Consider the following 27,800-nt stretch of genomic DNA (forward strand, 5'->3'; position numbering starts at 1 on the left):
TCCTAAAAAGTATTCATACTATGGCCTAAAAAAAAACTTATTCAAAGGAAATTGATAACGAAAAAAAAATTCCTGCGGCTCAAATATTCCCCTCTCCCCTCATAACTTTTCTAATGGTCCGTCCCTAACATGAGTCGATGAATTGTCGTTATATTCTCGGATTCTCTCGGGACCGCGATTACATTTTCGTCAGTGACTCGTAACTATTGGAATGTCGTGGGGTACGTTTTCGGATCTCATGGTAGCGGATGTGACTGAGAAAGTCAACGTATGTCCTTCCGCCAAATTTTGGCGAAAGAACTGTGCTGACTATTCACAGTGAATCAATATTGAAGTAACCATGAAATTTTTACTGAACTTGATGACGAGCTAAACAGGCAAAAGCAAAATGAGCACGCCATTGAGAGCAAACATATCGCGCGGAAACCCGGACAAGGTGTTCGACTTGATCGAGAAGGTCGGGGGAGGAACTTACGGAGATGTCTTCAAAGTTTGTATCTTCTGGTTTATTTATTTTGAAACGAGTGGTTCCTGCGTTTTTCGATATATTGAGTCCTGTTTTGTAGCATGTTTTAATTCCACTCAATGAATCTGAAATTCACCTCCAACTCTAGGCCAGAGTGATTGCTACCGGAGAACTTTCGGCGGTGAAAGTTGTCAAGATTGAGCCAGGCAAGTTGGATGACTGATGAATTCTAAGCTAGTTTTAAGAGGGATTTAAGTCTTTTCTTAACTGCTGCATGGCCATTTTTATTAAAGTGACGAAGGACCATTGGATTTATAGCACTAAAACCCAATAGTTCTTGCGTTTACGTGATCTTCAAGTGTCATTTACACCACGAAAGTCGTAAGCCTGTTCCAGCTTGCTGCTCAATTAACGTCCCTCTAAAGGCTTCCAAACATGGTATTGTTTAGTTGTTGTTGCATAATTCACTGAGCTCATCTTAGTTTGATATTTAAAGGTATATTTAACTAATGTACACCAACCTTAGTTTAAAAACTGAATACATTTTTAACTCATCGACTTATTCCATGCAAATTATCTGGTGACCGATGTTCAATATTTCCTCCTTTGCTAAAAATATTGTGGAAACCAAGTTTCTTTTTAATATCTCGGTAGTGTGTATATTTTTTGCCAGTTGAGCTAAAATAGAGGCTCAAAAATTACCATAATCAGTGAAAACGTGATTAAAAACAACCTGGACTGATTCAAGCTTTAAGAATGCACTGTGGGAGTTTAAAAAGCCAAGATAATGATACAACCTATTTAAGTTTGATGTTGTACTAATTTGCATTTCAACATTAATTAATTAGTTATCACAACTGGTTATCTATTCACGACAACATTAATAAAATCTTCAAGGGTGAACTTGCAGTTTTATCATGTTAAGCTTTGCAAAATTGTAGAAGAAACCATACAATAATCATTAAATCACATGTCAATGTTATTTTCTGCTCTTAGCAGACCGTAAAATTCTTTTGTCAATAACCTGTAACTTAATGAATGTGAAATGCTTTCACATTATGTTTACACGTCATTCCATGACATTAATTTTGGCAGGCTTTTCAGTCACGAAAATGGCACAAGTCATAATAAAAGCTAAGAATTTCCTGATAGCAATATTTTTGTTGTCATTAAACTATCTATAGATCCATTTATTTTTCTCTCCAGACTACCCAAAACTGAAAGAAAATTCAAACTTTCATTTTTGCATTACCAGAAGTTGTCACATGCTGCATGTATTTTGGCTTAATTTTCACCTTGATTAAAATTTTATTTTCTTTTGTTTCAAACCCCATATGATACATACAATATTATTATTGTAAAACAAACTGATGGAAACCAAAATTTGAAACAGGAATGAAATTGAACCACAACATGTATGCATAAAGCATTTTGTCTCTTGGCAATTACAGGGCTCAAAAAAAATTTGAATCCCAGCTTGTCTTTTGGGCGAGCAGCTCTCACATTTTGGTTGTCCGGGGCCACTTCTTTCTCAACTTACGCAATGATTTAGATAGATGTGGATCCAAGCCTTGTCATTGCATTGTTTCCTTAAACAAGAAACTTTGCTCCCCTTAAATTCTCTTCACCTAGCAGTATACATATAAATGGGTCCCAGAGATTGTATACTTCTAAAGATAACGCTGCAAAGGACATCTCTTTGAAAAAGACAACTTGAGTTCATCCCTGCAATCTTTCAGTCATTTCCTTTGACTTGCCATAAGGCAAGATGAACACTTACGCCAATCCGAGCAGTATCCATGGAAAGAGATGCCTGTATATTGAATTGACAAAATGTGTTCCTTTGAAACACATTTCCTCCTTTCTTAGAGAGGGGACGAGAGAGATCTAGAATAGACACCTAGGTTAGAATGATCAAGGTGTACATATGTATGAGTACCCGAAATAAGGGGATTTCCAAAGATTCCCGAAAAGATTCCTTGTTGTTTTTTATTCAACTTTAATGTTTTCATAGGAGATGATTTTGAGCTAATTCAGCAAGAGATTGCCATGATGCAACACTGTCAACACCCTAATATTATTCAGTATATGGGGAGTTACCTCAGGTATGCTACTTGCTGTGTTAAGTTTGGAATATGATGAAGACCAATCAAGATATCAAGTAATTAGCTGCTAATGAAGTTGTTGAAATTTGTAATGCAGATCTTGAATATAAACATTGGCCTATTCCTACAGCTTAGACAGTAATGCAAATCTAATGGTTGCAAAACGTCCAGTGCGTAACCAGCACCATTAGAACATATTACAGTCTAACCTCTCCTTACGGACACCTCTATAATACGGACACCTCTCTATTACGGACAGTACCTTTGGTCCCAGAAATGCCAAAAATCATACATTCCCTACCTCTATAATACGGACACCTCTGTAAAGCGGACACTTGGTTCTGTCCCTTTGGTGTCCGTATTAAAGAGGTTTGACTGTATTTTATGTTGAAGTTTAAAATGAAATTTACATTCACAGTGTACGTGTAGCCTGAAGCAGTTTCAACTAAGTCTAATTATAAATTCTTAGTTTACTTTGTCTTTCAACAAAATAAAATTAAACTTTTGTTTGCAGTAAGCACTAGTTTTAGGAATTTTGAAAAGTTCAATGTATATTTTTTTCTATTTTATTTCTAACATTTGTTTGTTTGTCTTGTTTACCTTTTTTAGAAGGGACAAGTTATGGATAGCAATGGAGTTTTGTGGCGGAGGCTCGGTTCAAGATATTTATTGCGGTTAGTGTTCAAAAACTCCCTATTATAAAGTCCTCAAAATTAATAATAATATTATTATCTGTTCCACTCCAGGTGGCAATCAAAGACAACAGGGGCAGAAATCTCACTGTCAGATGTAAAAGTTAACATTTTGACATTCAGACCAGTCATTCTCTCTATTTCAACACCAGACATCAGAAGGGGAAAATTTTGAATGAATCTCTAGAATTAATCAAGTTTTTAAACTTTTTTATTTATATGTGAATTTCATTTTTATGGTTTAGTGCCATACTTTTATTATTATGTGTATTTATTTTTTTATTTTTTTATTTCAGTTACAGGACCATGTTCCGAAAGTCAAATTTCCTTTATTTGTGTAGAAACACTGAAGGTATTTTGTTGTTTTACTTCTCATTTACCACTTTAACCCTTCAATTCCCAAGAGTCACCAACATCAATAATTATTTTCTCCTACATGACTTGTAACAATATCAAATACATACTCAACAGAAAAGGTTATGAGAATTAAATAAAATGATCACTAAAGGGAAAATGCTTAGATCTTTTAACAAATTCTCTCATCTTAGTCTATGAGAATTGTATGAAGGGCAGTCTTGAGAATTTGCTAGTGGATCTTGGGGCTTAAAGGGTTAAAACAGTCGAGAAGGGAACTGGAGCTAAAATGCACTCCTGATGCATATTTACTTACTGGAGACACGCCGGTCAGCTATTGGCCACTTTTTTCCCTGTCCCTAGCAACAGTTGTATAAGTCTTTGCAAAAGTTATCACAGCCTCGTTTTCTTTTCATTTCAAAAGACGTGAATTAACAGTACTGGAGGAGTAAAATGTAATCATTCTATGAGGACCACAAGCCAGGCACTAACGACAGAACCAAAATTAGGTAGACAATCACACACAAGGTTCCCAGGGAAATTCTTAGGTGTCCCTTGGCTTGGGGTTCCTGTGGCTCCTTTGGGGTCTGGAGTCTACATTCTAGGTTTAAGTATGATCAGTTTTGAAACTTACATTGAAAATATGAGTTGTTAACCTGGACCTGCTCTTCTCTGGGTTTTTTTATAAAGAAACAGGCCCCTCAGTATTAGTGGACTCTGCATAACAACTGATATTACCTGGTGTAATTTGAGACAATTTTTTGTTGCAAGCAATACAACTGTTTGTTACTTTCTTGCAGGGTCTGGCATATCTTCATGAGAAAAGCTTAATGCACAGGGACATCAAGGTACTATACTAAAGAAAACAAGGTGTACACAAAATCCTGGCTGAAAGGTTGTGGGATACTTTTTTCCCTTTTTTTGTATGGAATTTGCTGCTAACTGGCATGACAAAATCATAAACACAGCCTTAACTCTCACTGGCTTCTGTGCCCTGTCGTGTGCAGGACACATCGCTCGCACTTGGAAAGTTTCATCCCACTTCACACTAGCCTGTCCTCTGAGTATCTATCCTTTTTCTCAATTCAGTGGAACAATTTGCCTGCTTCTGTCTTTAGCAAACACTGCTCCCATGTAAGAAGCCTAAATCATCTACCTGTTTATTAGCATATTAACTTAACTTTCTTTTCCTTTTTCTTTTAATTAATTAATTAATTTATTTATTGTTTTGTTTTGCTGACCAACCCAGCCAATAATCCTCAAATGTGAGGGGTAGGCTATATACGGTAGATGTTAGTGTTAAACTTAGGTTTCTTCGCCATCTCCCCCGATCAAAGTTGAGGTCCATAACCTGTGCGGGATGTGTAAAAGGTATTTTGCCTTTTAACATCCAACACTGTCCAGTACGGGGGGCGGCGGTGGGGGGGGGGGGATTAACTTGAATTACATTTCCTAAAGTGTCCCAAACCTTTTGACCATGATTGCAGGTGAAGCAAACCATGCAGTCAAATGCTACTGATACTTGGTAGTTAACTGACGTTCAACATTGTATGTTTTGTTAATGCGAAGATTTTTTCCTTTAGGGTGCAAACATCCTCTTGACAACACAAGGCAGTGTCAAGCTTGGTGAGCCGATCTTCAACCCTTCAAACCTTACTAGCAAACTTTAAATTTACATTTAGTGAATTAGAAACAAAGTTAGGAGTGGTATGATTTATTGAAGTTACTTTTGAACAGAATGTGAAAGCATGGCACATTGTTAGTACCTTGTTAGTATGAAAAAGGAAGTTCAAACCTTCAAACCACAAAAATTGGGATGCCCAGCATGTATGTAAAAAGTATTGTTTTATGCAGAAACCACAAGTTAAGTTCCCAAGTCACCCAAGAAAACAATAAATTATTAATGTAAGTCGCCTGGGTTCACTCGACATGTCCTCTAGAGCAGAGGCTTGATAAGACTCTAAAAGCAGTTCTTCCCATTGGTGTACATGTATTTGTTGTTCTTGATCCATAACAACAATACATGAATTAACTGAAAATAATTATATAATTCTTGTGTCGTCCACAGCTGATTTTGGAATAGCAGCACGGATATCTGATACCTTGGCTAAAAGAAAGTCATTTATAGGAACACCATACTGGTGAGTAGAAAACAAATCTGTTTGCTGAATAGAGAAAGTCATACATGTAATTATCTTGGAGTTAACCCTCTTCATTGAAAACGTGGCAACATCAGCCCTAGACCTTTCAATAAAGAATGCGAAAACTAAATTGAATTAATTTTTGATTGATGTTCAACCATACCATTCCTGCTATAAGGAGAAAGTGAAAAAGAAAACTCTTCTTAGTTGAAATACTGGCTTTAACCTTCCTCTCCTAATGAGGCTGAGATTATAAGTTTCAGTTAATGAGTTCTCTTTTGCAAGTCATCAGTAAACTCATTAGTAATATATAATGTATTATCAGCTCTCCCAAGTTTTTGATCTTGTGATAGTTGCCTCTAAGTTACTGCTTTATTTTTTCCCAAAGGATGGCACCAGAAATGGCAGCAGTGGAAAGAACAGGAGGATATGACTTAAAAGTAAGAAATTTTGAATCATTTAATGTTTCTGGGAAACTGCCCACCTACCCCTCCCCTAAGCCAACATTAACACTTACTTATCACTTAGGGCAAAATGTTGGCTTAGAGGAGGGGTAGATGGGCAGTTTCCCAGAAACATAATGATCTGAAAATATGTTTAGATTGTCCCATGCCATGTTTGTGATTAACAACTCACATTCTGTTCTGTTACTTTTCTAGTGTGATATCTGGGCTGTTGGAATAACAGCTATTGAATTAGCTGAACTTCAACCTCCTATGTTTGACTTGCACCCCATGAGGTTAGCTCTTCTCAGTAGAACTTATTAAAATCTGCGCTCTGCGCTTGTATTATTTTAATTTCTCCTTTGTTGACATCTTCAAAATTCAAGTATACCAATACGAAAGTATTAGCCTAACAGTACTGAACTATGCAATAATATCAATTTTGTTGTCATTGTGTAGGAGACCAGACTGTTTTAATCAAACCTGTAACAGCTATGTTTAACCAAAGTTCATCATCTCTATTTCCGTGAGCAGTTGGGAAAGCGTAGAACTGGAAATGAAGAAATGATCGTCGCAGTGAATTCAATGTATGCAATTGCGTAAAGAAGCCTGAAAAAAAAAATTCAGGACTTCAATGGGGTTTGAACCCGTGACCTTGCGATTACCGGTGCGATGCTCTACCAACTGAGCTATGAAGCCACTAACGTTAGGAGCAGGTCAATTGTGGGTTCATATGTTCCCTTGAAAGACATGAGTGTTAATGATATATGAAATAAATCATATATGGACTGCGGAAATGAAGTGGAAATGAAGAAATGATCGTCGCAGTAAACGCAATTTATGCAATTGTGTAAAGAGTAGATCTATCGGTCATGTCTACAGTTGATCACATGATTATTGTATTTTGTTGAGCTCGTACAGTATTTTAACCATTTCATTTGTATCATTGAAAATAATTATGCTACCTTATTACATGCATGAGTCATATTTTTGTCACAAAGCCAAGGTGCCTGTGCCGAGAGAAGGGGTTAAAAAATTCTTTAGTTTTCTTGACGAATTTCATATGTTGCCAACTGATACAAACATTATTGTCTTGTTCTATGCTGTTTCCGTTCTAACAGAGCATTATACATGATTGGAAAAAGAAGTTTTGTACCTCCAACATTAAAGGAAAAAGACAAATGGTAAAGTTGTTGTTAAATTTTCTCTGTTTCTGTGAACTTTATATTTGCATACAAAGGCAGGTAATAGAGTGAGAGTTATTCCAATTTTCAGGTCAGTAGAACTGCACAATTTTATAAAAGCAGCACTCACCAAAAATCCCAAGAAAAGACCAACAGCTGATAAAATGTTGATGGTAAGATTTTGTTTGATCTTTGATAGTTTGTTTGTGTTATTTTTTCTTTTTTTGTTTGTTTTCATTATCATCATTAACAACATAACACTTTATTTATTTACACCATTCACACATTATATTTCTAGTACATTTTTTTAGTTTACTATTACTATTTATTACTACTATTTATTATTACTAAATACTTATTAATATTTTTTTATTATTATAATCTTGTGGTCAAAATGCCAGATATTGCTCAGACAGAAGATTCATCGTAGTTATTTTAATATACTAAGTTAAACCTGTCTTACCTAATGTCAGATGCCTTTCTGTTGCCATGGATATACAAAAGCAGTGACACAGGATTTGATGGACACCTTTAAAGCTAAATCACAAAAGAAAGGAAATCGTCTGAGACAACAAGAAGAAGAGGAAGAGGATGAAGAAGATGTAGTTGATGAGGTAACATTACTTATTACAGATTCAAGAAGTTTTTTTTCTAGATTCAGGACTTCTGATATTTCGCATGGTCGCGGAGCCACGAAATTCAGGTAAATCCGCCAAATCCCGCGAAATTCACAAAAACACGAAAAATACCGCGAAATTTGGTAGAAATCGTATCAAATGCATGTCTGTACAACATAATTATTTGAAACTTATTTCAGCGATAGGGGCTATTTACTTGCTGTAAACTTGCAAATTTATCTTGGAACTTGGTCACTGAAACGTGCAAACAACATCCCGAAACTACCAGGCGTAGATTAAGTTGCGAAAAACTGGGCACTAGCCATGATGTTAAAGGCTTTGCCATTGGTTCATTTCTGGAGCGTATTGTTGTTGAAAGAGCAAATGATGACCTCTGTTAGAATAACGTTAAGAATGCTGGTCTGATCAGCGCAAAACCGATCGATTTCTAGCGAAATTTGCCTTGAAAATAACCACAAAATCGGCCGTTTTTACCGATTGCTTTTTGGTGAAATTTGCCCAGAAAACTCCCGGAAATTCCCCGCGAAATCGGCCGATTTTTCCACCAATTCGTCCCTAGAATTTGACTTTTTCTTCCGCGACCAATCAGAAGCCCTGTAGATTGTACTCCTGAATGCAACACGCTGTGGTTGTTATTATTTTATGCTTCATAGTAGAAATCCATCCACACATCAAAGATAATGGTGTGGCTTTTATAAAGTGATAAAGTAGAAGGATTTGTATGGAGTCACCAGAGCATAACTGGGCTAATATCCTTGGAGACAATTTGCCCTGAAATGCTAATTTTTGGCAAGAAGGCGTCTTGGACGTTGTTCTTTCACAATATCTTGACAAATCCCATAATCTCACAAATTTGATTTTTTTGACGTCACCTCTTTAGAACTCTCTTGATTGGTATTTAATGACATGTTTCGAGGCTGGACTAGAATAGTGAATTTTCTATCTGTGATTTGCAGAATGTTCAGGTTTTAACAAGAATACGGTCAACAAAAGCTGTGGAAAAGAACAATGACAAAAGTAGCATGCCGACTGATGGAAAATGTAAGTAGCAAATTGATAACAATGAGACATAGCATTGTTACAAATCTAAGGTCAAGCTGTTTTTTTTTTTTTCTTTCTTTTTTGCAGTGGATGGCGTGCAAGTTGAACATGAAACAAGCACCCACGATCAGGTATTCATTTGTAGTAAGAAACAACTTTAACATACAAATTCTCTTGACTGTTCTCCATACATTTCCTAGAGGAATAAGGTAGGAGAATTTGAGAAACGATCAAAGCATTGTCACTTAAGTGATCATTTTATTAATTCTCATAAGCTTTTCTCTTGATTATGTACTGATGTTGTTAGGAGAAAATTGATGTTGATCAGCACTCCAGTAGGAGACTACACCATTAGTGTGTTTTGCTTAATGACAGTACATTGTATCATAAGTTATAACAGACAATAGACTGTTTTCACATGACGTCATGGCAGCCATTTTTGTGTACAAAACAATGAATTGGTGGCCATGTTTGGGCACAAAAATAATCCTGTGGGAATTAATTTTTTTTCACATGTTAAAACTTTCTTTTATTCCAAGCAATTTGCAAAGCTGCTGACCACGTGACCGAAAACAATCTAATTGGGTGATGTATTTATCTGCAACCTGTTCACAATGACTGACCAAAGAACAGTGATAGTTTCGATGATTTGTTTAATTAAGAAGCAAGATCCCCTTTGGTGCTTGGAAAAAACATTCAAGTGAAACTGTACTATTGCAGGGTGATGGAGTGACCTGTACTGTCCAATGGGCTTTTTTGTCAATACTGAAATCAAGGCTGCTTTGGGCCAATCAGATTGTAGAATTTTGTTTTTGTTATGACTGGTTTATTGACTTAGGTACATGCACTGAAGTGGATGTCCCTAATCATTTATGTTTTAAGCAGCCAAATTTCCACCTCTGTAAGAAAGCTAGCACAACTTTAAGGTCACATAAATACATACTTAGGCGAAGCATGAAGATGTATTTCATGATATTTTAACTCATTTATCTTATTTGTGTTAACAGCAGACTCACAATGGATCAGAAAAGGCAGTGAATGGAGAAGTTGCCATGAATAAGTGAGTACACTCCTGAATCTTAGACACATCAAGCTTGTAACTGAACCCTTCTAGCTGATATAACATTTCTCTTGGACAGACTCTCATGACCTAAGAACAAAAGGGATCAATGTACATCGTATGGTATCTGTTCCAGGAAGGTGTCTCTCTTGTAGAGACATCCACCAAGAGATTGTAGTCTGTATTGTTAGAGCAAAAAATGTGCTCTTGTAAGTCACAACTATGCATTGTCGTGCCAAAGATGCAGATGTTATTCTCTGTTTTGTTTTAGTGATGAAGACAGTGGTACGATGAAAGTTCATCAAGAGGCTGGAGAAGAGGAACAACCCCCTCCTTTGCCCCCTAAACAGCATGTAAGATTTGGTTTGTTTTGCCATGTTTTTATGAAAATAGTTGTGGCATCTACACTGTGTTTCATTTCATTTTCACCTGTTAAGTGCACAATGATGTCTCTAGATGAATAAATGTGTTATAGTAATATTAGTATTGAGTTTTGAAGCAAGAAAAAAAAAATTATGCCCTTGCATCTATAATGCTAATTCAAGAAAAAGAGGTTTTGGTTTTTGGTTGAAGTTAGTGACAGTAAGTTATTCCACATAATGTTTAGTTTTGTAGCATATTTAAAAGAAAAGTTCAAGATGATTTTGCAGATAGTTTGAAGCATTTTTGTTGCTGTCTTCTTTAAATAACCTACAGCAACGGAACTCACACTATCAAGTGCCTCAATCAAGTTTGAAAAGTAAACCTGTTCCCCCTCCAAAACCTGGTCACCTCAAGGTAGTTCGGGCACTTAGCAATCAAGAAACAAAAGCAGTGCCTGAAAGACAGAGGAAATTCTCTGATGCTGATGCTATCAACAGAGTACCACCTCCGAATGTTCCACCACCAGTACGTATTATAAATTTTTGCAGCAAGTAATTACTGTAGTGGAGACCTATTAAACTTTCATACTCACATCATGTACAGCATAATAAACAGCACCACAGGAAAGTAGCTTTCATTTGACTGGTCACACCATAGGGTACGACAAGAAAGTACTACTCAGTAGCTTTCATTTGAATGGTCACACGGTAGGATTTCATCCACAGACTCAAAAGTTAAAACCACCTTGTACAGCATAATAAACAGTACCACAGGAAAGTACTGCTCAGTAACTTTCATTTGAATGGTCACATCATAGGATTTCATCCACAGACTCAAAAGTTAGAATTACAATAAACAGTACCACAGGAAAGTACTGCTCAGTAGCTTTCATTTGAATGGTCACATCATAGGATTTCATCCACAGACTCAAAAGTTAGAACCACCTTGTACAGCATAATAAAAATGTGTAATTTTTGTACTTGGAAATAGGGATATCCTCCGCTGTATTTTTGAATACCGGTGACTTTTTATTTCAGCAAAATTTTCTCAATGCACTTCAACAAAATCAATACTGGTATTTTATCTTATTATAGAAACCACCTGTGGGAGCTCGTTCATCTGATCCAGGGAGACCATCGGCTGCCAGAAGAGCTTCTGTAAGTTAAAACACAGGACTAGTTAGCCTTTTGATGACAGCTGTTGTCATCTCTAAGAATTACATCTTTTCAGTTGTTATATTCGTATAATTAGTGTAATACAGTATGTAGGTTAAAATATAGCCAAGCTAAATTCTGAGATACAAGAGGTTAATGCTATTAAAGTGATGATGTTTTCCTAGCTGTTCAATTCCCTGCCTACTAATCAGGTTACCTGACAACCTGAAATCTTAGTGACAGCCTTGGGTATAACTCAACCAACAAACATGTACATGTATGGTGTTGACACTGCTATTAAAACGCAGGCCACACTGGTGGGAGATGAGTACTCCAAGGGTACAGACGTGGATCCTCTTTCAAAAAATTCTCTAGTTACGTTACACCTTTCTCCTGCTACTGGAATTCTTAATGAAAACCCTGGTACTCTCACCACTCTGCCAACTTTGCTCCACGACTGATTACTGATTTCGTTTATTTGATGTCATTAATTAATATCAAGAAGTGTTTCTGTTTTGTGATATTATTAGCTCAATGACTTTGCCATATTTTTGTAGGTGAGGTTATCCTTCTGAGTGAGAGAGAGCTAGTACTAAAAGTTACTGTCACCTTTCATTAGCGACCGTAATTAATATATGATTTGTTTTCCATATTCACAGCAAGTTACAACTTGTTTTTCAAAAATCTTCAATGAGTGTCCACTGCACATCTATTGTACTGGTCTCTGGGTTAATCCTAATACTAGAGGTATTAATGACAGATATGTAGATATTTTTATAGATAACAATTATACTAACCACAAATGTGTGGAGATTCTTGAGATAATAATTGCTTTTTATTATTATTGTATCAAACACAACTTTACAAAGATTTTCACCTAACACCCATACACCATTAAGTGGTCTGAAAAAATGTGGCACATCCATCCTTTTTAAGTTCAATTTTGAGGTGTTTGAATCTATTTTTGTGTTAAAAACAGAAAAAGAGGACATGCGTCATTTTCCTCTACCATGTAGTAATTTAGTATAATTATTTTAATAGCAATAAGTGTAACTTTTTGCTGGATGAGTGGAACAAGATAAGTGCAAATAAATTGTATATTTTTTCACACCCCCACTGGATGTAGGAATATGTCATGTTAATTTGGCAGGCAGTTTTTGTTGCATCCATCATTACGGACTTTTTCCCACCCACCCACCCACTTAGTGGAGTATGAGAAGTGCAATTATTTCTGTGTGATATTACCTTTTGATTTTATGTTAATATTATTATTTTTTAATTTTTTTCCCCTGTGTAGAGAAGTACATCATAGTTGGGGCAGAGGAGGGTATTTATTCACTCAACTTTAGTGAACAATTACATGAAGCAGAAATGGAGCAGGTAATAACTTTGTTAGGGGGAGGGTAGGGGGCTCATTTTCAACACCAATTAGAAGTGGCACAGGTAACAAGTTTGTCAGGGAGAGGGTAAGGGGCTCATTTTCAAAGCCAATTAGTTTTAGAGCAGGTAACAAGTTTTTTAGGGGGAAGGTAAGGGGCTGATTTCACTCTTGGCTTACCAACTCCTTTCTAATAATGGAAACCCTAATAATATGGGTGGCAACTACAACCCTGGCTAAAAAAAGTTGGGACTCTTTGTATTTTCTCTGCATAGACAGTGTAGACCCCTCATCCTCTCAAAGTGTTGTTTAAAGGACCAGTTTTGTAAAGCTTTGTTGATTTTAAACCTTGTAATGAGGAGACAAGGCAAATCATCCGAGTGTCTCAGCTATTTTGTCCAGGGTTGTATTTTCCAGTTTAAGAGAAATTTACAGACTGGCATTTGGCTGAAATAAACTCCTGGGTCGGGTTGTTCAAAGAGGGGTTAAGATATTAACCAGGGGTTAGTGCAAAATTTTAATTCAGATTTAATAACTTATAAAGCATCTTCAGTTTAATTCTGTTGGTCTGTTTGAATTTGGTTATTGGATGTCTCTAAAAAGGAACAGAGAAAATGATCAGAGAAAATGCTTTTAAATAATAGTTGGGTGGTTGGAAGGAGGTACCAAAAAGGCAGCTGAGGAGTTAAAAAATTTGATCTTCCAAGACACAAAATCCGGCAGTATGGGTGTGGCTTGAACATGTGGCCTCCAGAAAGTACCTTGCTCCTTTGTCTGTGTAATTGTATCCATGCATGCTGTCTCTCCCGTCTCTCCCCCCCTCCCTCTGCCACCTTTATAGAATAATCATTGTACTGCAGAACCCCCCAGTAGCATGATGTAGTCTAAAATAGATTATTCCATTATATTTTGTCGTAGATTTCAGCAAGGAGATGTACATGGCTGTCAATTTTTCAAAGTCATATGGTATCTCTTCAAGGTATTATTTTAATGAAAGTAAATCTGTGTAGATTATATTACATTCTTGATAGCTGAAATCAATGTGTTAAGACATGCTTTTGTTGAGTTCTTGGTTTGTGTTGCTCTCACGTTGGTGTTCAAGGATTTTACCTCACTGGAATGACTGTGTAAGCCATCTTATTTCACTTGTTGCAATTTGAAAAATTCCAGATGGAAGATTCGACATTCTGATCTGTTACACTGTAGAGTTTGTATTACATGCTTTGGATGTAAGCTGAGCTAGTTCAGTTCAGGGAAGGGCCTACATTGTGACAATATTGTTGAAGATATCAATATTTGTATTTCTAGGTTCCCCCAACTGTGTTTATATGCAAAATTTAGATACTCTTCATGACAGACAGGCCTTTTTTCAAACAGTAGCAAGGTAGGAGTCATTTAAATCCCAGTTTTAGTTACTTAGGTACTTTTTTTGAAAATGTGGGGAGTGTTTCAAAATGAGTGTTTATGTTTGGAACTATGAGTGTTTCCTTTTTTCGACAGGAACAACAGAATGTCTGAAACTAGAGGCTGTACAAAATGCTGTATTGGTAAGACATGAAAATATTATTTTCAAACTGTGTCCTTTGTTCTATTGATTTTTACTCTGTCATTTTTTTTTTTTTTTTTGAGGGAAATGTTGTTATTTCTGATAAAAAATAAATAAAATTAGTATGATTTTAGTGGTAGCATAGTCATCAGACTAGCTTTTCGTATGTCATGCTCAAGATCCAACATGCCACTTCTGAGTGGCATTTTGCTTTCAAAACGAGGCTAAGTTCAAAACCTTTGTTGTGAAAATCAAAATGAGTTTTATTTGCATGAGAATAAAATCCATTTTCATATCAATGGCTTCACACTTATCCTCACTTTGAAATAGAGGCTTGGGTAACTCACAAATGGCCCATTGGAATAAAAATTAAACAGGGATTATTGATTCATTTCAAATAACCAACATCATTGTTCTCTTAACAATATCAGTATCAAAGATTTGTTTTAATTTCATGTTCAACTGGTTTTTAAACATTTTTGTTTGTTTGTTTTTCAGTAAATAACCCTTACAACAGTCAAACCTACCTTTGTGTGGCAATGCAGAAGAGTGTTTTGTTATACCAGTGGTATGAACCTTGGCACAGATTCATGAAAGTTCAGGTAATACATTCTATAGGAATAATCTTGTTTCAACCACCTAGAAATTTTGGCCAAACACGAAATAAACTCTAATATTGACCCATATACAAGGTTTTTTCCGTTCATGCCACTGCTTCTTGAGATAGGAACATAAAGAATATTTAAAGTGTCATAATTTTATACAAATTCTCAAATAAAATAAGGAACAGTGCCAAAAATATGCATCATGATATTAGGGTCAACAGCTTCAGGTGAAAGACTGCTCATGGAGGGTTCTAGCAAAGGGAGATACAGAGTTAAAAGCAAAGAGAGAAGAAAATCTTTTAAACCCTAATATCAAAATTGAGATTCTCATTTACTATCCATATACTTTTTTCAATAGAAGTAGCAGGGAGAATTTGTTGAAAAATCAATTAGACTTACCTTCCCTGATCATGTACTCAATTCTCATGACCACCCTGCTTTACCAAGTATTGATATTACAAGGAGAAATGTGATGCTGATCCCTCTTAGGGCTTAAAGGGTCAAGGTTTTTAACCCCTAATATCAGCAAGCATGTTCTCTAAAGTGTTCTTTGTTTATTTCCTTTTTATGCTTGAAAGAAGAATTCATTTTTTGTGGTTCTGATGATGTTGATCTTATTAGTTTCTCATGACCTCCACATTGAAATTAAAATGTTGGCCACTCTGACCATCATTCAAAAGGGTTACACTGATGTTATTGTCCATGTATTTTAATTATTTTCACAGTATTATGATGTGGATATTCCGTCTCCGCCACCACTGTTTGAGCCACTGGTAATATCAGACCTAGAGTATCCACTGATATGTGTCGGAGTGAAAAAAAAGTAAGTACAGAATGGTGCACTGATTTTATCTTCTCTTGAGGGCTGGTTTATGCAAGCAGTGCATTAGCAAACTGGTGTCAGATCTTCAGAAGTCCAATGAATAGCATACATGTACATACAACATGGCTGATGTTATGTTGTCCAATTCATGCTGGCGAGAAGCAAGCACAAACAACAACACAAGAAGTGTGAAATTTTATATTTCTTGCATCAGTGCTTGCATTTGCATCGTGGGAGTTCAAATGTTTTCTTGTACACATGTTTGCATTTGCGTCTGTGTCACTCACTTGAACCTACATGTTGTTTAAAAATAATAATTAGCTAGTTGACTGGAGACCTTATCAAGGCCCTTTATGGTAACCCCAGAACCAACATTGCAACTTCATGCTGATGATAAACTACAGTTTGTTAAATAATAATGTTGTATCTGAACAACATTCATTTTGTTTTCTCTGCTAATGCTGATGCACTTTTTTGTTTTGTTTTGTTTTTGACTTTGTTTGTTCTGTTTTTACTGTAGATCTGATGGAGATCTTCACTTTGATTGTGTAAATTTAAATTCCTTATCCAACTGGTTCGTAGATGAACCCACAGGTAATAATAATCAAAAATTAATTCTTAAGTGCATGTATGTCTAAAGAGAGCAGTACATTAATCTTGGGTGAATAGGCAAGCAGCAGAATTTGCTTGTTTTATGTTTTTCACAAGTCACAGGAAGCAATGAAAAGGGTTGGTTTGGGGCCTTTGCATTCACATTTAACCCTACATACAAATTCTCCAAACTGATTATATTTCCTTTAACAATGAGTTGAGAGAATTTGATAAAAGGTCAAAGCTTTTTCTCTTTGGTGAACATTGTATTAATTCTCATAACCTAATCTCTTGACAATGTATGGATATCATTAGGAGAAAATTGATGTTGGTCACTATTGACTTAAAGTTAAAGAATTGAGAGTCAGTAAGAAATGACTTAGTGCTCTGGTTCTGATAGTTGTATCATTCAATGACTAACAATAGTATTATTTTTTGTTCCTGCAGGAGAAAAAATCAATGCAGACACGGTTGATCACCTTGAGAAAGACACAGTTCTTGTAGCGTTTGATAGTACCATTCCCTTTTGTCGACTACTTGAAAATTCCTAATTTTTATGTTTTTATTATTTGTTGTAAGTTAATAATGTCAACATCAAACTGTTTTGTTGGTTGAAAAACATTCTTAAGTGATGATGCGTGTTCCACCAGTGGCTTACCTAAGGGAGGTACCTTTAGCCCCCCCCCCCCACCACATCCCCTCCCCCCTCCCTCCAACTGCCCTGGAGGTCTCCTGTTAGCTTGTTCCAGGGGATCATTCAGTGAGAACAGGAATACAAGAGGAAGGGAGGTAGCACTACCATAGCATTTCTTATTTGGACAGTCCTCACCATCTGAGAGCCTAGAACAGTCTAGTCTAGTCTCTTGGTGGATTTTCAGTTGATTTCTTTCCGCCTCCCCCTCCCCCCCCCCCCCCCCCCCCAAAAAAAAAAAAAAAAAAGACGAAGAAGAAGAAAGAAAAAATGGAAATTTTGACGTGGAGTTGATTTTAAAGGTGGGGCAATTCAGACCAACAAAAGTCGTGTGAACATGTACATTTATTGGAAGTCACTTTACTATAGGGGTCATCTCATCCTGCGTTCTTATGAAATAGTTGTTTTTTATCTTTTACATGATTAAGTTAGAAAAGATTGTGATATGTTTTGGTTCGTCAATTGGCCAGGGTTAGTTGCTTCTTGGTCGTGTCCATAAGGATTTAAATGACGTTCTTTCACCTTAACTTGTGTGTGCAGAGGTTGTTAGGTTTGTCAGTCTTGAAGGAAAACTCAAACAGTTTAGAAGGCAACTGTCAGAAATTCACTTTGACATAAAACCAGAATCTGTTGGTACGTATACTCGTTTCTCTTGTATTTATCGATCTCATAGGTGGACCGGCCTCAAGACAAGTCGCCTATCTAGAAAAATACTGCAGACAAATGTGCTCGCGGTAACTGGAAATTTAACAAAGTATTGGACTGACGAAAACCAAGGGATTTAGTCGAAGAATGTTTGTCGTATTTATCTGTGGTTTGATGTCCTTGAACATTTTTGGTCATTTCGTTGTCAGTGAAGATAGCACTTCTTTAGTTATGTGGGGATGAGGGATGAAATACAACACGAATGCACCTATTTCAGACCAAGTGCCTCCTTCATCAAATTGACGCCTGTTTATTTGATTTTTTTTTCAGTTTGTTTACAAGGAAGTGTGCTGGCGTTTCATGAGCATGGATTACAAGGAAGGAGTCTGCATAGTGGCAAGGTAAGCCTTCTGATCGCTTTTGTAAAATTGATTCTAAATAGAATAGAAATTTTAATATTTTAGTTTCTCGGCAAACAAATCATAACATCAATTACCAAAAACCCGAACCAGCCTCTTCATCATCATCGTCATCATCATCACCACCACCAATATCGTCACTCATTCTTTAGGCCTCTGGGAAACTGCCCACCTACCCCTCCCCTAAGCTAACATTAACACTGACATCTCACTTAGGGCAAAATGATGGCTTACGGGAGGGGTAGGTGGGCAGTTTCCCAGAAACCTAAATTAATTCAAAATCGTCAGTAACTTGCCTGGCTTTGCTTTGGTTATTGCTTTTTGTTAATGATGGTATATTTCTGCCAGGTAAACGTGGAAATGAACGACCCTAAACGGAATTTCAGACTCCTAGGTTGTGAAAGGTGAGTGAAAATTAAGACCTTCCGTTTTCGTTCCATTCCAAATGTTCCATAGGACGCTGGCGAAATCCGCTTTACGAGATGATTGGGGCGCAAACTATGCCACTGTTTTTTGAAGTTCTCATGCGCTTGTCCTACTTATTTGCATTTACTAATTTTTCGGGGACAGGCTGAGTGAGAATTGTTCCCTCTTTTTTCTTCCAACAGTATTGCGGTGGTGGAAAGCAAACCTGCCGATCACCCCAACGCACCGTGTAATCTCTATATTCTGGCAAGCAATTCTAGAAATCCTCAGAAGTAGTCTTGACTGATACGCAGGCAGTGGCCAATTATGTGTAAATTGCTGTTAAAAGGACAGCTAATCAATGTTTGCAGTCGTTTTCATCCCGCGAGTGTGTGGGACGCGTAAGAATATGGTGCGTGTCTCACCCTTTCATGCGCATGCTCAGCCTAGCTGAGCCGATCTTGAGGGCCGTTTGCACGGATGATTATTTCCACACTAGAAACTATTAGGAGAGTGGACACAAGCTTTCGGCGTTACGAATTCTGGGATCTTTTAGGTGGACAAGCGTCACTTAAGATTGGTTAATGGCTGCCTTGAGTACCATCGACCAATCATAGCTAACTCTTGTACACCTAAACGATCCAGAATTCACTGCACTCGAAGCTTGTACTATTCTCCCTAAAGTTTCTTAAGTTGGAATGGCGATCTTTAGATTTGATTACGAGTACAACTTTGGAAATTGGAATTATAATTCTTTCCTGCCGACTAGCACGTAAAGGCACGGAAGAATTAAGATAAGTCGAACAACTGATCATCTGCAGCGCGGGATTTTTTTTTAAAGAAACTCGTGCTCGTAGTCCAATCTTAAGGTCCCTTTTATTGCGCAATCAGAGCTGCAATCTGCTTGTCGGCAATTACTTTGCCGCCACGTTCTTGCAACGATTCAACGATGACCGAAATTTATCGCATTCTGTCCGCCCTATTTACGTACACATATTTTGCCTATGCTCATTCTTCATAAATGTACCAAAAATATCTCTCTTCATACAGTCGCTTTTCTTTTCACGCGACAAAAATCACCCATGTAAACGACCCTTCAGGCGTTGAATCGGTGCGACCTCTTAATGATTAAGAAGGATTTTTAATTATCATAAATGGTTTTGATCATTTTAGTTAAAAGTAAACGGTTGGAAACGTATTTAAAACAGAATTGTGTTGGTACTCCACATTGAAAGTTTTTGTTCCTTTAAAAGGTCTTCCGAGAAGTGTTTGCGAAAGTTAACTCGGATTAGTTTTCCTCTCGCGTGCCGTTTCGAGTGGAACAATGTTACTTATTATTAGACTCATTTACATGATTACGTCAAAGTGTTGACTGCTGAAGAAGTGATGTGTTCATAATGTGCGTCATCTTTTCTTAATGCTTTAAGACTAAGTTAGTTAAGAAATAATCTAATTAATCTTTTAAAGACGGGAAAAGATTTTAAAGATGCTGTAAGATATATTTCAGGGTGAAAGGGTTGGAAGTGAGCATAAGAATTGTTTCTATTTTCGTTATGAAGAGGAAGAAAGTGAAAATCTGCGTACAGGAGCCAAGCTGAAAGTTTTCCGATAATTTGCTCAGATTGGTAATTTTGGGTAAGTCCTTTTTCTAATTTCATGCAACTAACAATGTGGACGTTTTGGCATCATCGTTACTTATTGGAAGCCAAAGTGTGTCCTGCTGTTGTTTCTGGGATCGCGCCGGTCAGGTATCAGCCAACTGTTGCCAGTAATATTCCCAGACGCCTTTGTGGAATTTAACTAGGGCCAGTTTCCTTCTCTTTTTTGAGTGCCTAAGTGCACTGTGGGACTGTTGTGCGGGACATGCCTAGTGATTGTTACGCAGGTTTTAACTCTAGTCTTCTGTAAAGTTTTTAAGGTCTGTATGTGCTCAATTGATATTTTTAATGCGAATATTCGTTAAATAAGAGAGTAGTTTTTTAATACTGACGTATACATACGTTCTCTGTAAAACCTAATGTTTTAAAATCGCTGTAATTGACAATACTAATGTCAAAAAATGGTTTAACTTTGTTACCTTTGATATAAGATAAATCCGTGTTGGACAATATATTTCATAGATAATTGTACATACCAACATTGCTTTCAGTTAGCTAAATCAATAAATATTGTTAATTAGATATCTTGTCTTTGAGTGGCTACTGTAAGTGGAAAAACACCTTCACCTATTTTGCCAAGATGGTAAGCGCGTAAATGTTGACGAAACGGTGGTGGCCATCGAAAAGAAGAAAGAACCTTGAAATCTGACCTCAATATTGTTTGAGAAGTGGAGTGAGACTGAAATTTTGTCCAGACAGCTGTGTAACTGGAGCTCTTGGTTTAGTGAGTGATTGTGTGAACCGCACAAACTCGGCTCGAAACCCCTACTCAAGAGGTTGATTTAGCAACAGAACGCGAACGTCATTTGACGACGGGAAAGTGCGCGAAAACGACTTAACTCGACTTCCGGTGCCCAATGTGTCGCTCTGCCATTGGTCGAGCTAGTTGTTTGATTTGCGCGCGCTGTCGTCAACTGACGTTCCCGTTCTGTTGCTAAATCAGCCTAATACCCTTTAATGGCCGGAGAGGCTCCACTCGAAAGATGTACCTTTACCTCAGGTCCCAGTGTATATGAAAGGGTAGGGATTTCTTAAGTAGAAGTATATAAAATGTTAGGGAAATCTGTCATTTTGGTCAGTAAAAAAAGGGCTGAGGCAGTCGTACTCCCCGCACTTTTCAAACTGACAAATATATCTCTTTTCTTCCGCTATATTCTTTCGCAGCGATCATCATCGTTTCTGACAGCGCGTGCTTGCGCGCGCGCACTGCAAAGTCGTTAATTTTGGTTTGTGACATCGATCTTCAGTTTTCAGTTGATCTGACGCGTGCGAACAGTTGACTTACTTTTGTAGCAAAAGTCCAAAAGATTTTTATCAGCACTTAAGACAAGTTCAAGTGAACTTCCTTTAAACAATGGAAAGAAAAAGAACGGGGAAAAGGTAAGACCTCTCTTGACTTGTATTTGAGATCACCTGTTTTTAAAGTTAGAGCGAACTGGGTACAATTGCCTATTGACTTAATATTGTAGCAAAAGGAAAAGAAGAAACGCTATGCAGTTTGATGAAGACATCCTGGAATTAGAAGAAAAAGAAGAACGGGAGGCCTCTTTGGTACGCAATAATAAAACAGTGTGTTATTAGAATGCAAATTTCAACAAAGTCTCACTTAGACTGCCTGTTAGTGCGCCCCTTCAAGATGTTTATTCACAGGTGACCCAAGCGTTATATGAGAGTTTGTATGGGAAAAATAGAGTTTGAAACTTAGATGAAATAAATGAAATAAAAGCGATAAAAGTTATCAATAAAGTGTAAATATTGTTACCTGGAGTCGTTGTCTTTGTTTTTACGACGTTTCAGCGCGATTTGAGTACTTTTACATCATCTGACCTGACAGTGTAATAATAAGATGATGTAAAAGTTCTCAAATCGCGCTGAAACTTCGTAAACGCTAAGACAACGACGCCAGGTAACAATATTTACACTTTATTGATAACTTTTATCACTTTTACTTCATTTATTTCATCTAAGTTTCAAACTCTTTTTTTTCCCATACAAACTCTCATATTATGCTTGGGGCCATCTGTGGTTTATTTCATGTAGATGAGATACTTACATATATGTATACAAACATCACCTTTATTTATCCTCAGATTTACAGTGTAGCTCTTAAACTAGCTCTCTGCCTTCTTGCCGCTGTTCGCACCCAAACAATGTTTACTTGTAAGGGTTAGCTAATGATAAGGTTTAAAATTGTCAAACATATCTTAACTGTGTCTTAAAAACCACCTTCAAAATTATTTAAACATTTGTTTTTCTCTATATGAAGTGCAAGCCCACCAGAGGCGACCAGGTAGTGCAGCTAGTAAACCTCTTTTTGATATTTCAATAGTTCTTTAAAATAACCTTCAGAACTTGGCTTGTAAACTTTACTCAACATGATAATGTGTTCTGTTCTGTAATTTTAGATAAACCAGCTCACTTCCCAGGATTTAGGAAGAGCATGCGCACCAGCTGATTACAAAAATATCGAAGGTAAGCTTTTTCTTGTCTCGAAACACTTGCGGTACCTCTAGCGCCTACACGACGGGTGGCGAGTTCCCCGGGCGCATAGAGATGCCCGTAGCAGGGGGCTATTAAATTAATTCTCGGTAAGCGCGCCGTAGCCACGGGCCACGTGTATATTAGGCTGATTTAGCAACAGAACGAGAACGTCTAGTTGACGACCGCGCGCGCAAACCAAACAACTGGCTTGACCAATGGCAGAGCGGTAAATTGGGCACCGGAATTCGAGTTTAGTCCTTTCCGCGAGCTTTTCCGTCGTCAAATGACTTTCCCGTTCTGTTACTAAATCAGCCTATTTTATATGATGTGGTCTCTCTTGACCGCAAAGGTCTTTTTGTGTCGTAGGGAGCCTGGGGAGAGAGAAATGATGCAGCCCGGGGGGGATCATGGGAAGGGGAAAAAAACGGCCGTTTCACCTACGAGTCGTTTCGCTGACGTCTTATCTCGTTCCGCTAAGAAGCGGAACGAGCGCTGCGCATATATATGCCTCGTTCTCTCAGCCATGATACAAAAAAGTGCGTTACGCGTGTGTTTCAGCCACTGATCAGGCGAAAGCAGTTAGAGGACTGACCCAAAACGTACGCGAAACGACTTCAGACGTCAGCGAACTGGAGGTTGGCGAAACGACCTTGAACGCTTTTTCGGTTATTGCTATTTTCATTGGGATACCCAGCGGGAGTCCCTGGGGAGGAAAGGGTGCTGTGGTACAATTATTATAATTTATCCTTGGTTTAAATTTTGCTTTCAATTGTTTCAAACTCGTTATCATAAATTACCATGCACTGAAACGCAAAGGAAAATTAAACATAGATTTTTTTAATCATTTTCAGAGTTAATTGAAGATCCAGTCAAGGAAGAGAAGGAAAGAAGACGAAAGGCTGTTGAGAAATGGACGAAAGAAAGCAATGATAAATTTGCAAGCGGGTATAAAAATCAAGCAGGAGCCGATCGATGGCTTTACCCTGATGGGCTCCTGAATCAAGTCATTTCTTTTAATTCCAGTTTTTTTTTTATCAATATTAATGTTTTTCTTTGTAGGTTGGCTACATATGGCAAAAGATTCCGAAAGCTCGCTGAGCCCCTTCCAGAAATGGTACGTTCGGGGGGGGGGGGGCTAGGGGAGGGGTACTTCTTAAAAATGGCATATAAGGGTAGGCTCCGCTCGAAATGGGTACCTTTTTCAGGCCTTAAGTATATGAAAGGGGAAAATGACCTAAAAGGTCAAAAATACACGTCCACGACCAGGGTGCAAAGAAAATCATATTTACAGCTTGCCATTCGGGCAAGCTGAAGGTAGCATTTACTAGCCCAGACGAATGCCCAGACGAATGCCCAGACGTCATTTCAACTAGCCCCAAATCCGTTTTGTTCTTCTGTTATTCAAATTCCTCATTAAAGATCACTTGCCCGTCGGGCAAGTTAAAAACAGAATTCACTAGCCTGATAGCAAAATCCACTAGCCCCGGGCTATCGGACAGTACTTTCTTTGCACGCTGACGACGTTTTTTTTTATCAAGTTTACTTGGTTCGATTTGCTTCACAATTTCTGTTCACAATTACGGAGGTCTGCTGTGCTTTTGGACTTGCTAACGGGCCTTAACGGCTGTATACGATGAGTGGTAACTGTGTGTATAACCACAAGCTACTTTCCTCTTTCAGACTGTAGCAGATTGCGTGGAGCATTATTACATGGCAAAACCATGTTACTTCAATTTTGAAGAGGTTAGTGTGCAACTGTAAAAAGATAAAACCTTACTGGTACGCTCACATTTCAATTGCCTGTGTACAGACCCCCCCCCCCCCCCCCCCCCTTCCTCCCCTTAGTTTTTTCTGTGAGGAGAGGAGGTGGGTCTGTACACAGGGTCACATTTTAAATCAGCCGGCGTCAGCTACATCTGGGGTACCCAAGGTTCGAACAAGCAACTCGTGCGGGAGCGCTGGCACAAGTACTTGCACATAATGGCTTAGGGGAGGGCTAGGTGGGCAGTTTTCTAGAAACGTATAATGATCCGATACGTCTCTGGCAAACTGCCCACCTATTCCTTCCCTAAGGTAAGTTTAACACTTACTTCCCACTTAGGGAAAAATGTCGGCTTAGGGGAGGGGTAGGTGGGCAGTTTCCCAAAAACGTAAAATGATCTTTTCTAACTTGGTTTCACTCTTTTGCTCTGTTAACTGTTAGTGGACAGCTCAGGAACAAATCAAATCAGAACATTCCCTGGTGTCATCAGGAGAGAAAACCGACGGCAGCTCGTCATCAAATGTGAATCAAACATCAGAGGGCAAACCTAAGGCTTCTTTGCATGATCCTCACACATCATCATCCACTCCATTCGAACCTACGCCTGGTTCGAGGACTTGTGAACCGTCACATATTACAGAAAACAGGAAGTTTAAGATGCCATCTGTCGATAGAGAAAAAGAGTCAGATGTTATACTAAGTGAATAAACTTTTATCATTAAACTCTCGACGTTTGCAAATTATTGTATCGCCTTTATTTCGTCTCATCGCTCTCACACCCAAATCAAGATCTCACTTTTTACAATTATAAAGAATTTTTTTTTTGGTATCGGCCCCAAGGACCCCTCAAAGTTCTTATATCACATTAGTTTCAGCCGGATCTGTTATTTTTCTGACAAAAATTTCATGAGGCTGTTTCTAAGTGAAACTGGTCTATTCACAGCATTTGTAAATGTTGAGCTCCGTTAATCTACACGATTGCTTGGTAAAGGCCGTTTGATCGCAGACGACGCAACCTCGTCCCTAGGGTTATCCCTCTGTTACCTCGAGAAAGAAACTGAGACGGAGGAGGTTGCTCAGACGGGTAATCCAGGCGCGGGATAACCCTTCTTCAAGATGCCGGGGTGAAAACAAGTATTAAAAAGACCAATCACGCGGTAAAAATTAGTCTGTGACAGGAGAAAAAAGGGGAGGGGGAGGAAGAAAGAGAAAATTTAAGGGAACCCTTCCATTTTATATTCCTTAAAATCTTGCCGGTATCCGCGTTGCCTTTCAAGCTTCTACCGAGTCGTTTGGTCACAAGGCTGACGATGTATTGCACAAAGCCACTTTAATATTACAAGACAGAAACTAAATGCGCCAAATACCGCGTTGCACGTTCAGAGTTATTGTTTTGCTCGTTAAACCTTTTCGGAGCAGTGGGGGTAATCATAAATACTTGACATTTAAATACTTGGGACTATACATTATTTCTGAAAACGTCACTAAAGTAATGACACCGCCACAGATAACATTTTAAAATTAAAAGAAAAAGATAAGAAAAGAAACAGAACGCTTTCTAAAGTACCCAGCCGCTTGATCAGTTTTCTTTTCGCCGAAATATTGGGGATCAGTCTTACTAATGGCTGTATTAATCAGATTTAAATCTGGAAGTCTGGAAAAATATCTAGTGTATTTTTAAAAAAATTAAAAAAGCCTAGCCAAGCTAATTTCGTTATTTTCGTCATTCTAGTGCGAAGCATTGCGTAATTACTGCTTTTTGCCACTAATTACTGCTTTTTGCCACAGGCGTGTTGTGCGAGTTGCACGCTTATTTCCATGCACGTGCAATGCCTTATCCTGATTGATCAAAAAGCGAGACAAACAACTTTCGCAGCCATAAAATCCAGAAAGCCCAGGAAATCGAGTTTTAACTTTTTGGAGGAAACAGCTGAGTCAAGTCAGGTAAGCTAAAAATCAATTATTTCTTAAAATTACGGGAATGAACCCAACCCGCAGGCCTTTTTTATGCGACTCTTCGCAAGTAATTCATGCTTTGAACATCTCAAGTGCCATGTTATGTTATGAATATTTTGAAACTTGTATTTATGCAAGAGAGCAATTCGGGATAATTTAACTCTTAACAGGTCTTTCCTTTTCGCTTTTCCAAGATAGGAGAAACTTTAAAATGTTCAGAAATGTGTTCTTATTTTAACACTAAGAAAATTTCAGCTTTAATATTTCGCCGGCATATCTTATAACTCTTAACTTATTTGAAATTTCCGACGAGCCGGGTTGGTCGAGTTGCACGTGGTGATGTGCTAAATAGCAAGTTTGGCTGAAAATCTTTTCTCAAACTCATCGAAATGTGGTCCCTTTGTCAACATCCATAAAGACAGAACTTAGTTTGCTAGTATTCGTATTCAATATAAAAAGAAGGCTTCAGAATAAATTTCAAAGAGCCGACTAGCATGCATGTGTGTACATATATATTTGATTGATCTGGCCCCATGTTTATTAGCAGGTTACACCGGGAATTTTGGTCACATACTTTACTCCAACCTGGAAAGTGACAACAGCTTGGCCAAAACTACGCAAACAATATGTCAAAGGCTGCAAAAATCTGGAGGGAGTAGTGAGACTATGTGATCATTATTTCAGGTAAGCAGAAAGTAAATTTAGCACGCGGTTTAAACTTTCTCTTCTTTTTACTCTGAAGTTTAACATCTCAACTATATCTGTACAATGCATTCATTCCATTTTTTAAAAAACGGGAGTACATTTTTGTTTCGGGTCGAAAGGGTGATGGTGTAACTGATGAGTTACGCAGTACCAAAACAAACTTAATATATGAAGTGTTTTCACATGACGTCACGGCGGCCATATTGGTGTCCCAAAACAATGAAACGGCGGCCATGTTTGTGTCCCAAACCAATCCTGTGGGAACTGAGCTCTTTTCTTATGTAAACGCTTTTTTTTGTTCCAATAAATTTGCATAGATGCTGGCCACGTGAGTGAAAAAACCCTATAGATTTAGCCAGAGCTGAAAACGAAGCTCCCGTTTATGCATTTTAAATGATAATGGTCTTTAAACTACTGAAAAGACCACAAATCTATACTTAACTTTACCGGAAAACCATGTGACTGAAAAACATAAACTTGGGCCCGCAATCAAT

At 37.8% G+C, this 27,800-nt stretch overlaps 1 protein-coding gene across 9 annotated transcripts; it reads left to right on the top strand.

Annotated features, from left to right (window-relative positions):
- Positions 1–212: 212 nt before the first annotated feature.
- Positions 213–25,371, top strand: LOC140923876 (mitogen-activated protein kinase kinase kinase kinase 5-like). 9 transcript variants are annotated; one of them, XM_073373889.1, is made up of 35 exons: positions 213–490; positions 615–672; positions 2,481–2,571; positions 3,181–3,245; positions 3,560–3,615; positions 4,418–4,465; positions 5,201–5,243; positions 5,686–5,758; positions 6,147–6,198; positions 6,418–6,497; positions 7,323–7,385; positions 7,477–7,558; positions 7,859–7,999; positions 8,980–9,064; positions 9,152–9,195; positions 10,075–10,124; positions 10,396–10,477; positions 10,821–11,012; positions 11,582–11,644; positions 12,301–12,388; positions 12,939–13,021; positions 13,938–13,998; positions 14,328–14,403; positions 14,520–14,566; positions 15,064–15,167; positions 15,896–15,993; positions 16,514–16,587; positions 17,032–17,097; positions 17,816–17,908; positions 18,251–18,321; positions 22,808–22,874; positions 23,735–23,828; positions 23,943–23,997; positions 24,564–24,626; positions 25,087–25,371. In XM_073373889.1, the coding sequence occupies exons 1-35, from the start codon at positions 389–391 to the stop codon at positions 25,351–25,353; spliced, it is 2,877 nt and encodes a 958-aa protein (XP_073229990.1). In that variant the 5' UTR covers positions 213–388; the 3' UTR covers positions 25,354–25,371. The 9 variants fall into 9 exon arrangements, 7 of the variants coding, with proteins under 7 accessions (XP_073229990.1, XP_073229991.1, XP_073229994.1 ...); XM_073373890.1 differs by lacking the exon at positions 24,564–24,626; XR_012164192.1 differs by lacking the exon at positions 23,735–23,828 and having other exon boundaries at positions 214–490; positions 25,087–25,163.
- The last annotated feature ends 2,429 nt before the right edge of the window (positions 25,372–27,800 follow it).

The sequence above is a fragment of the Porites lutea genome, chromosome 14, assembly GCF_958299795.1.
Source record: "Porites lutea chromosome 14, jaPorLute2.1, whole genome shotgun sequence".
Taxonomy (NCBI): Eukaryota; Metazoa; Cnidaria; class Anthozoa; order Scleractinia; family Poritidae; genus Porites; species Porites lutea.

What these genes read in the sequence shown, in the direction of transcription:
- LOC140923876 (XM_073373889.1), top strand. Translation starts at nt 389, where the DNA reads ATGAGCACGCCATTGAGAGCAAACATATCGCGCGGAAACCCGGACAAG. An exon ending in AAACAAGCACCCACGATCAG is followed by an intron (nt 9,196 to 10,074) that starts GTATTCATTTGT and finishes TGTTAACAGCAG; the next exon opens with ACTCACAATGGATCAGAAAA. An exon ending in CGGCTGCCAGAAGAGCTTCT is followed by an intron (nt 11,645 to 12,300) that starts GTAAGTTAAAAC and finishes CCATATTCACAG; the next exon opens with CAAGTTACAACTTGTTTTTC.